Source organism: Daucus carota, chromosome 1 (genome assembly GCF_001625215.2).
Source record: "Daucus carota subsp. sativus chromosome 1, DH1 v3.0, whole genome shotgun sequence".
NCBI lineage: Eukaryota > Viridiplantae > Streptophyta > Magnoliopsida > Apiales > Apiaceae > Daucus > Daucus carota.
Window position 1 is genome coordinate 54616087 of NC_030381.2, and position 13236 is coordinate 54629322.

The 13236-nt window shown below is 35.8% G+C and overlaps 2 protein-coding genes and 2 pseudogenes across 2 annotated transcripts; all 4 read right to left on the reverse strand.

Annotated features, from left to right (window-relative positions):
- Window positions 1-1452: 1452 nt before the first annotated feature.
- LOC108225012 (putative germin-like protein 2-3) lies at window positions 1453-1913 on the reverse strand (annotated as a pseudogene).
- A 2363-nt stretch (window positions 1914-4276) lies between these two features.
- On the reverse strand, window positions 4277-5254 carry LOC108197949 (putative germin-like protein 2-1; annotated as a pseudogene).
- Window positions 5255-6582: 1328 nt separating this feature from the next.
- Window positions 6583-8296, reverse strand: LOC108198241 (putative germin-like protein 2-1). The gene is made up of 2 exons (XM_017366007.2): window positions 8107-8296; window positions 6583-7173 (listed from the first exon to the last, which is right to left on the reverse strand). Exons 1-2 carry the CDS (start codon window positions 8216-8218, stop codon window positions 6638-6640), a joined length of 648 nt encoding a protein of 215 aa, XP_017221496.1. The 5' UTR covers window positions 8219-8296; the 3' UTR covers window positions 6583-6637.
- Window positions 8297-9786: 1490 nt separating this feature from the next.
- On the reverse strand, window positions 9787-12125 carry LOC108199342 (uncharacterized). Its single transcript, XM_017367125.1, has 8 exons — window positions 12026-12125; window positions 11921-11942; window positions 11465-11521; window positions 11305-11386; window positions 11072-11167; window positions 10864-10988; window positions 10756-10774; window positions 9787-10569 (listed from the first exon to the last, which is right to left on the reverse strand). The coding sequence occupies exons 1-8, from the start codon at window positions 12123-12125 to the stop codon at window positions 10087-10089; spliced, it is 984 nt and encodes a 327-aa protein (XP_017222614.1). The 3' UTR covers window positions 9787-10086.
- Window positions 12126-13236: the final 1111 nt, after the last annotated feature.

Below are 13236 nucleotides of genomic sequence, written 5' to 3' on the forward strand. Positions count from 1 at the left end.
CATTTTTGCAGTCTATATTAACAGGTAATTAAACTGTACGTTTCTTAGATGGTGACATGCGTTTGTGTGCGTAGACAAATCCACGTAAAAACAAGAGTGTTAATAAATAAACAATTTTATTATACTATTTTGCATCATATTAGGTAAATAAGCTTTCTTATTTCTTTGAAAAAATTGATTTTAAAAAAGGTCACTAAACACCACGTAAGTTGAAAAACTGCGAAAATCCCCATAAATAGGACTAGAGGAATTAATATTGTGCAGAATATATCGCAGGATATCACCCTTTTATATCTCTTCGAAATTGAAGAATTAGTGATTCCGAAGGATGGGAAGAAGGATCTGTGTCAGAAATGATCTAGTGTGAAGTACTGTAAACTTCATCCCAAATAATGGAAAATTATATAAGGTTGGTAAAGATCAGATAGTAAAAAAATATTTGACCTTAAGCCTCCTTGCCTGATGATAGCAAGACTTTATAATTTATCATGGCATCGTTTTAACTTCATGTGCTCCTCAAATACCTTACTGGTTATCAGTGGCGGACCCAGAAATTATGTTTAATGGGTTCCTTATAAATACTTTAAATATATGAATAGGATAATTATTTTTAAAAAAGTTTGGAATTCATATAAATGATGAATGCTTTTAGTTTAGGATTGTTCCTCGCACGTTTTCATGGTTCCAAAATTGAAGTCAATTTCTTAAAAAATAAAAAATCCATTACTAAAACTGGAAAATTCAAATTACATGCTTATTTTCTACAGATGTACACTCACTATTGGAGAAGAACACACGTACCAATTTAAAAACTCACGAAACCTACGACAAACTAAACTAACAAAGGATGAGTAATGGAGTTTTTTTTGCAGCTGCTTTCTATTGGGCCTCCTGATCAACTAGTAGGTTTCTTGTATCAGATTTAATGATTCTTCTTACAGATTACCTTATAATTTTGTTTCACTAGAAAATCAAGTGGGTTCCTGGGCACCCATAGCTCAAGCTATGGGTCCGCCTCTGCTGGTTATCATGGCATTTCCGACCAGTTTTTAACTATAAAAAATAGCCGTTTTTCTTGCGGTGGAGTACTGTATTCATTTGTTAGAATCATTGGATCTAGCTAGCAATGGATTTGCTAATAGGTGGGGAATTAATGCAATGGGCTGATGGTTGCCTTTTTACTCCCGTTGGTACTTTTGAAAGCCTAAATATAGAAACGAATACATTTTAATATTTTATTCTTCAACCTAGCTAAATATAGTTTTATTTTTCATATGAATTCTGTTTTAATGTTATCTGGTTAATTGAAACAGTAAACTAGCTAGTTACATACAATGCAGTTAGTAATGATGTGTCAAACTAGTTAGGGGTTGAGAACAAAATTAATTTTTAAAACTTCAAATTAAAGGTTAATAACACTCCCAATAAAATTAACTTGAATTGCATCAAATGTTATCAATAAAATTTATTCTAGAACTTTGACTGGATAGTGGAGACGACGATCTTGTACACCTGGAAAGCCTTGCCAAGTATATCGCTTGATATAGCTGGCTTGGAGCCAAACACGGCATTTGCAATGGTAATGACTCCTGGATTTTGGCTGATAAGACCTGCAATTGCCATGGCCTTGTCCTTTCCTTTGTTTCTTTGGTAATGAACGAGTCCAATGGGGAAGACAAACACATAACCCTTGTTCGGAATCTTTGAGATTAATCGGTTGTCAGGATTATTGATGTGACGAATCCAACTTCAAGGCTGCATTCGATGACAGTCAAGATTTCAGTGCCACGAGGATGTGTGTGAGGAGGATTGAGGCCCCATGGAGCGTAGTCAATGTGGACAAGGGAGATGCCTAGTGTATTTAGTCCTGGAATTTGAGTTGCGGCCACAGGAGTTACCTGAGCCAACTGCATTGCTTGTGTGTTCATGAGGATCTTTGAGATCCAACTTCAAGACTGCCTTCCATGACCGTTATGATTCTAGTGGCCGCGGGAGGAGGGTTTATACCCATGGGCATAGTCAATGCGGACGAGAGAGGTTCCTGTGTGTTTACTCCACTTCTTTACTATAAGTAAGAAGTCACTTCTTTTAAGCTAACCCGACTCCAAATTTGTAATGCTTCTGCATAAATCTTGCGGCTTTCCGGCATTGTTTAGTTCAGATTTACTAGTACAACACGAATTACATATATAAATTATTTATATATGTAATTCGTGGCATGCAGCAGGGAACTCGCACTGTGATCAATGATCAATTCCTCTTCTTGAAAATTAATATGAGCATGATAATTAATATGAAGCACCTGATGAACCTGACCTACACTGTGGTGCGCATATATGCTATTATATATCCTTGCATAATTTTCGAACATTTCAAATCACTAGATATATAGATATAAAACATAACATGAAACAAACAACCAAGATTAAAGCATAATCAAACCGGTTCACGGTACTAGTTTACAACAAGAGACGATATCTTACACACGAATCAACTGATTACAACTCTAACAAGGATACTTAACAACAAAATAGAGCCAGATAGTGATATGACAAGTACTTCATGACATAAGGCCTTTAGTTACAGAAAACACTTACTGCACATGTTCAATGTTTCTAGGGTGCAGCTCTTGTGACCTATAACTACTGTGAGCCACCGTACCTGAAGTCCAGTACATACCGCGGTTTTGCTGGAACAGGAGCAGTAACAGGCATTGCAAGGGGAGTTTGCGATGGAGATGAAGAGGGAGCAATTAACTGATATCGATTTCCTCCGTTTATCTGTACTGCAGTCATTAGAAGGAATACTACTAGAATTGTTAATCCCATATGTTTAGCCATTATATTTGTATCAAATCTGAAATTTTGTATATGTTAAGGGTTAAAAGAGAGCTGTCTTATATTTATAGTAGAGGGTATATGTTAGGGTTAACAAAAAATCCCATCTGTTTACTCTGTATGCATCTAAGTATGATCGTAAAAGATAAGATTTACTTTGACACCTTTGCTCAGTTTTACTTGAATAATGTTTTTATGTGTATTGCTTTGTTTTGGAATCAACGTAATGAACATATTTGCAGTCCATCAGCAGGTAAACTGCACGTTTCTCCGATGGTGACATGCGTTTGTGTGGGTAGGCATATCGGGCTTCGGGCGGGGATCTAAGAGACATGGGATAGGTGTTTTTTTTTTTTTTTTTTCTAATAACAGATTTTTGTCAGTCTAGATTTTAAAAAATTACACGAGTTTGTTACACAAAATATGAAAATATATAGATTTTTCTTGAAAGTTTGTTCGATATCCCATTTGAATTCATTCTAGATCGGTCTCGACATATCCACCTAAAAACTAGAGAGTAAACGAACAAAAATTTTATTATAATATTTTTGCATCATATTAGATAAATTGGATTTCTTATTTCTATGAAAAAATTAATTTTTAAAATATTCACTAAACACCAAGTAACTTCAAAAACCGGGAAAATCATAAATAAGACAAGAGGGAATAATTTTTTTTTAATAACCATCAAGTTTTTTGAAAATAATTTAACATTTTATTTTATATATATTTCATAATTTAATGCATTTCTTTTTTTTTTCTTTGAGAATAACTTAATAATTTTCTTAAAATTTCAATTTAAATGCACATCGATTTTATGAATTAAAAAAATCTTTAAGAACATCGATCAAATACACGGGATTCATGTGATTGTGTTTATTTATTATATTACATTCATTTTTTTTTTGAAATAATTATATTCCATTCATTTAATTCACAATTATTATTCCAGTATCTTTCCATTTCTGCAAAATACTAATATTCATATATTAATTTTTCCCTTCGCATGTATTTATCTACTTGATGTAAAACATAACAAAATCCAGTTGGGCCAAACCCGAGCCCATTACAGTCCAAACCACCCCACCATCAAACACAATCCTCAAAGATCAGCCAGTATACACTACAAGAAAGAAGCACCATCAAAAATTTCAAAATTATTGACATTTTCTGGTTGTGATTTATGATTTAATATAATATAATTTAATAAATTAGTTATTTACAATATTTATTTGAATAATTTTAATTTATTCATGATTTATAATTATTTAAAATATAATAAAAAAATGATTTATGGGCAACTTATAATTTGTGGATAATTTTTATAAAAAAAATTAAATCACCTAAAAATTGCCTTAAACTACTGGCTTTAGTTGTGTGCGTATCCAGCATAACACCAACTGGGAATTTGCATGATCTAGACAGATCAGAGAAAGTGTTTGTTTCTATTTGGGATCTTCAACAACAGAGAGATACATTACCTTTGTACTTAAGTGGGATCACATTTCAAACATGAGAACAACTGAAATCTTAATTCCTCTGTCTAAAATTACTAGTAACATAATATTTAAAAAGAATTACACATAAATATGTTGAATTCACGAAATTTAACTCTCACAATAATAGTAATCAGAAAAAAAATTAAAATCTGGACTGGGCATTAGAGATGACGCTCTTGTCCACCTGAAAAGCCTTGACGAGTATATCAGCTGATATATCTGGTTTAGAACCAAACACTGCATTTGCAATAGTAATCACTCCGGGATTCTGGCTGCTAAGACCTGCAATTGCCATTGCATTACCATTTCCCACATTTCGCTGGTAATGGACGAGCCCGATGGGGAACACGAATACATCACCCTTGTTCAAGATCTTTGAGATCAACCGGTTGTCGGGATTGGAGGTGACGAATCCAACTTCAAGACTGCCTTCCATGACGGTTATGATTTCAGTGGCACGAGGATGAGTGTGAGGAGGGTTGATGCCCCATGGTGCATAGTCAATGCGGACGAGAGAGATTCCTAGTGTGTTTAGTCCTGGAATTTGAGTTGCGGCAACTTGAGTTACCCTTGCTCGTGTTGCCTGCTATGTGAAGTCCACCGAAGGAGAAGTCACTGGCTTCAACCGTGCTGGGATGTTTGCATACCAGGCCATTTAAAAGCACTACAGTTTCCACATATAAAATGAAAATTTAATATTCAAACTGTATATTCGAAAAAAATCATATATGCAGTATATTTATATACCTTGGCTGTTCGATTGAGCGACACAAAAATCTTGAAGTGGACTATGGTCAGCTGCCATGGCAACGCAGAAAGAAAGAGCTAAAAGCCCTACCAAGACAATCAATTTCGCCATTTTCTTTCAAATTTGTGAGGAGTTTGTAAGATATAGAGCAATGAATGTCAGAATGTGTATGATTATAATTGAAGTATATGTATTCCCACGGGTCACTCCTCTTATATATAGAGATGAATGTAGGTAGCATGTCCATTCCTGCCGTCCTAAGTATAGTTTGGATTTCTTGAAACAGTCCTACTCGTTTGCATGCGAATCTATAATAACACCAACTGGGAATTTGAATGACCTAGACAGATCAAAAAGCGTGTACGTACAAATTTGAATCAATAATATTTTTTTAGAGCCTTTTGATTGAGTTTAAAATTGTAACTTATAACGCGAGTTAATGTAAAAGTAAAAATAAAAATGACCTAGGGATAATTTATGATTTATGGATAATTTTTATAATTTTTTTTTAAGAAAATTTGTTCAATGATGAGAATATGTAAAACTAACTTCTGGCTTTACTTATGTCAATTTCTAGCTTATTTCTCCGTTTCTTGTTTATTACAAAAACGGACTTTTTCAGCTTAAAGTCTTTAGGCCCCAGCCACCACATAAACAAGCTCTTGGTCAATTCTCTATTGTGATGGTGGGAGGACGGATCTGTATACAACTAATAAATTAATTCTGTCTTCTTGATTACTTTAAGTGCATGGTGATCCATTTGACGTTTTCTCAGACGGCCTGTATGGATTTCAGCAGCTGTATATCTGCACGTTATACACACACACCTGGTAAGTAATGAGCCAAAAACGTACACTAAGATTGACAGGCTGAAAACGGCACATGTATATCTGTGAAATGTGTCATCTCCTAAACGTGAATCTTTCAAATTAATGCACAAAAATTCAGAATTCATGTGATATATGTATACATGCTCATAGAATTTTTTAATACAATAATAAATCATACAGTATTAGTCCAATATAAACCATGCGCCGGGAGGGTCGGGGTGGCCAAGGGAGGCTCAAGTCTTGAACCACAAAAATTAATAAACAAAAAATTCTTTAGTTCATGTTTTATTTTTTAAAGTCAGCGTGCCATTTTTCATTTGAGCCTCAAATCTATATGATGATAGTTGGTATTTCTGATGTTCCACTGCAAAAGAGTTTTGCTTATTAATAAAAAATATAGATTGCGGTTAATTATATAAATGAATATATTTTGACCCGATAATAATGTTAATTATTGTTAGAATATAAGCCATTTTCTACCACCTTGAGATTTTAAAGTAACTGGTTCCTTCACATGGTATTAGAGCTGGTTTGCGGGAGGTCTCGGGTTCGAACCCCTGACACCCCTAATATTCTCACAATTTAAAATGGACACGAAGATGGGCGCAGTGATTCACTCTTCAACCCAAATAATGGGATTTCGAGTGAAATTATTCATTTGTCAAGAAAAAAATAATAATGCAATTCAAATAAAAGAATCTGTTAATCATCAAACGAAATCTTCTAGAACTTGGACTGAATCGTGGAGACGACCCTCTTGTCCACCTGGAAGGCCTTGACAAGTATATCACTTGATATAGCTGGCTTGGAACCAAACACCGCGTTTGCAATGGTAATGACTCCTGGATTTTGGCTGCTAAGACCTGCAATAGCCATGGCATTGTCCTTTCCTATGTTTCTTTGGTAATGAATGAGACCAATGGGGAAGACAAACACATCACCCTTGTTCAGAATCTTTGAGATTAATCGGTTGTCAGGATTTGAGGTGACGAATCCAACTTCAAGGCTGCCTTCCATGACGGTCAAGATTTCAGTGGCACGAGGATGTGTGTGAGGAGGATTGAGGCCCCATGGAGCATAATCAATGCGGACAAGGGAGATACCTAGTGTATTTAGTCCTGGAATTTGAGTTGCGGCCACAGGAGTTACTCTCGAGCCAACTGCATTGCTTGTGTTGCCTGATATATGAAGTCCGCTGAAAGAAAAGTCGCTGGCTTGAACCGTGCTCGGATTCTTGCATGCTAATCCATTTAAAAGCACTGCAATTTGTGGTCAAGGCAAATAGACCAGTAAGTGTGAGACATGCGTGTTACAGAATTCTCAAAGACACTGCAATAGAGCTATAGAAGCGGCTTCAAAATAGCTACAAATATAGGGGCCGTTTGGGCAAGCTTAAAAGAAGTGACTTCTTGCTTAAACTAGAGAAGTGGAGCAGAAGTGAGAAGTAAATAAGTTAATAAAGTGTTTGGAAAAGAAGCAGAAGCTGTGAGAGAAAAGCTAGCATTCTCAGCTTTTTAAAAGTGATTCTACTTTTTTACACAAACAGGTCAAGAGAAGCAGAAGCCAGAAGCAACTTCTGCTTCTGTAAAACAAACAGGCCCATAATATTTTACCTAGCATATACCTAAAATATACACATGCAGGACCGATCCAGAAATTTGTGCTCGCGGGGATAATAAAATTAAAAGATGTACTCCCTCCGTTTTGAAATATAGGTCGCTTAGACTTTTTTGCACGTATTTTTAAGTTTTTTGACCACATGCTTAAAATCATTATTTTGAAATTTTCTTTTCTTGAATAACAATATCAATCATATATTTTTATTCAAAGTAAAAAAAATTAAAAAAAAAAAAAGAACTTTATCATGCGTTCAAAGGACTTGGAAACGCGTGCAAAAAAGTTAAACGACTTATATTTCAAAACAGAGGGAGTAACAGATGGAATTGTAAATAGTTTTCCTTTACAGAAATGTAGGTATAATACACTATTTTATAGACTAGAAGAAATGAAACTCTGGTTTTTCTGGTAAGAAATATGAGAGATTTGATCAATGGGGGCAGCAGCTAATTAACTGTAAAATTACAGAAACATATATGTATACATGTATAGAACGGAGTGGGGTCAAGTACCCTACTGCCCCCGTTGTAGCTCCGTCCATATACAAATGCATGTATTATATATGTACGATGTACCTTGGCTGTTTGGTTGAGCGACGCAAAAATCTTGCAGTGGACTGTGGTCAGCTGCCATGGCAACGCAGAACGAAAGAGCAAGAAGCCCTACCAAGACAATCAATTTTGCCATGCCTATTCGAATTGGTGTGAAGTTTGTATGAACAGAGAGATGAAAGTTTGTGATTATTAGTGAAATGTATATAAATCTCTCCACAGGTCTTTCTAGGGGTGTTCGCGGTGCGGGCGGTGCGGTTTTTCTCTAAAACCGCAGACCAACCCGCATATGCGGTTTGGTTAAATATTCAAACCGCGACCGCACCGCGTTAATCAAAAACCACATAAACCACACCACATAAATGCGGTGCGGTGCGGTTTATGCGGTTTGTGTGGTCTAATATTTCACTTTTAGAATTATAAAAATTTAAAATTAAAAATTACGATAAAATTTAGAAGTTGCTAAGTATTTTTGCCTCTTCACTCATTGGCCTAATCAACATTAAAGTGTGGTCACATTACAAATACAAACTCAAAAAACAATGTTATATTAAAAAGGAGTACAATATTTCAAGAATCGAATACAAATTAGAGCTAATATTGGATTACATTAAGGACTATTAAATTGGGCAAATATGAAATATAATGCAAATCTATATGGACTCGGTCTATCACGAAATCAGTATAATCTTTTAATAAATAAAAATGTAATATATTAATATAAGAATAATATATGTGTATAATTATATAATATAAATAATATATATGTGTATATATATATATTATATGCGGTGCGGTGCGGTTTGAACCGCGATACCTAAATATAAAACCACAACCCGCACCGCACCGCGCGGTTTGTAAAAAATTCAACCCGCGATCGCACCACGAAAATTTAAAACCGCGTTTTGTGGTGCGGTTTGGTGCGGTGTGGGCGGTTTGTGCGGTGTGGGCGGTCCGGTGAACACCCCTAGGTCTTTCCTCCTATATATAGAGAAAATGTAGGTAGCATGTCCATTCCTGCCGTCCTAAGTAGTTTGGATTTCTTGAAACAGTCCTACTCCAACTGGGAATTTGCATGATCTAGACGGATCAAAAGGTGTAAATGTACAAAGTCGATTCCATAATACTTCCTCCATCTAATATGATCTAGTTGATTTTGGGCACGTAACTTAAAGTGTATTGACCGTTTAAATTATTTTTTTAATTTTTCTTTTGTAAATGAAAATTTCATATTTAAATTTTTATTTTTAAAAACAAAATTTCAAAAACAAATAATGTAGCTATACGGTTAATGGATTTTAAAATGCGTTCCCGAAATCAATGCCTTTTGATCTATCTGCACGTGATACATACACATGGTCAGCATAACTTACAGCATGGACAATGAGATTCTTTCAAATTTGGATCGATCCCATTAGCTTGCCACATGGATAAAATCTGGACTTGGCCCACTTTATAATTATATAAGGTCACATTTATTACATTCTTATGAATCAGTTTTTCGAGATCAACCAAGAGTTTGGAGTGTTATCTGATAATTGTTTAGTAATTTTTTGATATTAAAATATTTTGGAGAAGTTTTTAAAGTAGAATATCTCATAATTTATGACAGTTTTTTCAAGAGCAGGACTGCTTTCTCTCAAACCATCTTCCAAACTCTGCTCAATAAAAAAAACTGCTTTTAAATTTAATTAAATATTTATTGTGTATTTTTTGATAAATAAACTTTATCATTATCTGCAATAAGAATACTAGACAAAGAGTTAATAGAAATGGTACATTAAAAGTTAGGAGACTAAACAGTTGCCTCATTTGTAACCACATTTTGAAAGGAAAATAATAAATTAGACAGAAAGGGTATATGATCGGGTTGATCTTGCTCTTTTGCAACACTACTGTTCAAGTGTAATCCAAGGAAAGACAGTTAAGTAGAAAACTGTACTATATGCAGAGTAATTTAAATGTTACTTGCCAGATTAATACATAAAGTAGGCATTTGATTAATCATTTTTGATGCTCAGAGGATGGATGGTTACTTGGAGGATGGCCAGCAGGGGGATGCATTTGAGGTTGAGCTGGTTGTCCTTGGGGTGCAGAGTCCTGAGGTTGGCCTTCGGGTGGGTGGCTTTGGGTTTGATCCTGAGATGGCTGGCTTTGAGGTTGTCCCGGGTGGCTCTCGGGTTGGCCCTGAGGCTGGGCGCCTTGCGGTTGGCCCTGTGGGGGGTAGGCTTGGGGCGGGTATACTTGGGGTGGGTACGCTTGTGGTTGATATTGGGGGTTGTAGCCTTGGGGTGGGTAACCTTGCGGGGGATAGCCTTGAGGCGGACCTTGTGGATAACCATAGGCTGCCTGCCCATAGGCTTGTGGATATCCTACAGGGGGAGGATATGGCTGATCAGTACGTGACATTTGCTGAGGTGGGGGTACTGTCATAGGCTGTGGACCAAACCGACCATCTCGTTTATCCATTTCAATCTTGTGCTGTGTCTGCAACAAAGTAATTGATTATATACTAACCAAAAATGATACAAAAGTATAACATTATAGAGGCTAGGTTGGGTCTATTGCAAAACCGACATCATTTCATTGAATTTTAATAGGAATGAGCCGAATTTCTCTTATTTCAAGAGTGTTGTCGAGCAGAAATCCAATGATAAATAACGGTTATAGTACCTGCATACACGCGCACACCCTAACAAAGATAAAAAGAATAATGCTTAGTCTTTTAAGAATTTTATTTAAGCTGAACATTAAATCTGAAACTCAAAGGAAATTACTTACGTGCAATAGACCATATCAGATAAACAATTGAGCACCTGAGAGGCCTCTGATATTTCATCACTACCGACTATTATCGCGACAAGGGAGAATATACAAGCAAGTTGTTGCAGACAAACCATGAAACCCTGTGTTTCTAGAAGAGATAAGTTAGTTTGCTCGAAAGAGAGAGGGGTGAGGGGAATGCAAGTAAAGGGTAGGAAAACAGTACAATGATGCAATTATCACATTTCGTTGTCTGTATATTAAACTGATCTTGCAAAAGGAAGCGGGTTGATGCTACAGAATTTGCAAAGCAAAGCAAGACCTGTAAATTTGGACAATGTCAGTGTTAGAATATAATATGATCCTGGTCAGCCCTCCTCGTAACATCTCGAGATTTTAGGAGAACTGCAAAAATTAGCATTTGGTTTATGTACAAACACTCCAAGGCAATTCCTCTACCTCAGTGCACAGACAAAACTCAGGGCATTTACTTTCTCCGCAACGACCACTGCAGGGCAGATAACCACCACAGCAAACATATCTACGGCATAATACAAGATTAATTTGCACACAGTTAAAAAGATGCAACAACAACAGGGAGCTGAAAACTTGTGTATACCTCGACATATCATTGTAAAGAGCCCGCCTTCGAAGCATGTATGATGCACATGGTGCACTGCAATCCGATCGAACAGGATGTACTTAGATGCAGTATGAAGAGCAAATGCTAAGGCATCAAGTTCTAACCCCGACTGATTTTTAAAAATAGTACAAATTTTTATAAGTCATGATTTGTAGTTAAAAATTAGTTAATTTTTGATCTTCAGACTGACCTCCAAATTTTAGCGATCTACTATTTTAATCCCAAATATTTCGAAATCATGATTATGCCACCGGTTATGCATGAAACATTTATAAGTTTGTAGTTTATATTTGAACACACAAGCGCGATCACAGATGTTCATCACAAACAATCACGAACACAACACATTCCGCAAATTCTTCATAAATTTAATATACAACGTGAAAGTCTTATGACAAAAAAAAATAAGGGAAAAAAAGAGAGTGTGCATACCACAATGCAGCAAAACAGCAAACTGCAAGATCATTACAGAAAATTATTAATCAAATAATATAATGATGATAAGTATTAAATAAATGCCAAGAAAGTGAGTTATACATGGTGCATCAGCTGTCATTGTGGAGATGAGATCGGTGTGCCATACATTCCGGTAGCCCTGCCGGATCTGCATCTTCTCCAGCTGCGCCTGCGACGACATTGTTAATTTCTTCTGGATCAAAACAAGCACGTTCACTCTCGCAGCTACAACAGTTTTGTAGATCAATGACAACTCCGGGTTTGTTTTACTGATGCAACCGGATTAATAGACAGGGAGTTAATTATAATACTTGGACAAATTTTTTAACCATATTATAACTGCGTAAAACTAACTATCTAATGTCACTTTGTTATGTAACAAGTTTTTCTAAAAATGATTCATTACTTTAAAGAGATCACCGATATAGATTTCACGAGTTTTTTTTTTTTGAAGGATTATTTCAGAGAAATGAATCTCTATGTAGATTTGGTTTTTCTTGGTGTTGCGTTCGTGGTTGGATTTCAGATATACGAATCAATTTTGTATCATGATCGTGTTTGCGTGTTTGGACTCCAAATATATGATACAGAAAATACACGACATGACACGAATTGCTATTTTTTGGAGTGTATATTAAAAATTATAACATGCATGTAAAGAACAAAGTGCAAGACGGTAATAATTTCTTTTTCTTTATATCTATTCATCCAAACTTTCCTAGAAGTTACAATTTGGTATTATATTTGATAAATATGATACAGTTGTCACATTGCTGTACATTTCTAATAATTACTGCTTCGAATTTTTGCCTACAAATTCTCTAAACCTTTAATATTCTACTGAATGAAGACAATTATGTATAACCAGGAGTTGTAGCCTTGTGGTGGATAGCCTTAGGGGTGACCTTGTCAATAACCGACACGCGACATCTGCTGAGGTGGGGGTACGGCCATAGGCTGTGAACTAAGCAGGCCATCTCGCTTATCCATTTCGATCTTGTGTTGTGTCTGCAACAAGGCAATTGATCAGTCACTAGCCGAAAAAGAGACAGATGTGCCCTTACAAATGTTAGATTGGGTGTTCTGTAAAATCGGCAAGATTTCATTGAATTTATAATGGAATGAGTAGAATCTCCCTTAGATTCGGGTACTAGAACATGTAGAAATTGGGGTAGTGATGAATTTAGTACCTGCATACACGCGCACACCCTAGCAAAGAGAAACAGAACAATCCTTAGTCCCTTAAGAAATTCATCGAAGCTAAACATTAAATCTGAAAATTTTAACATCAC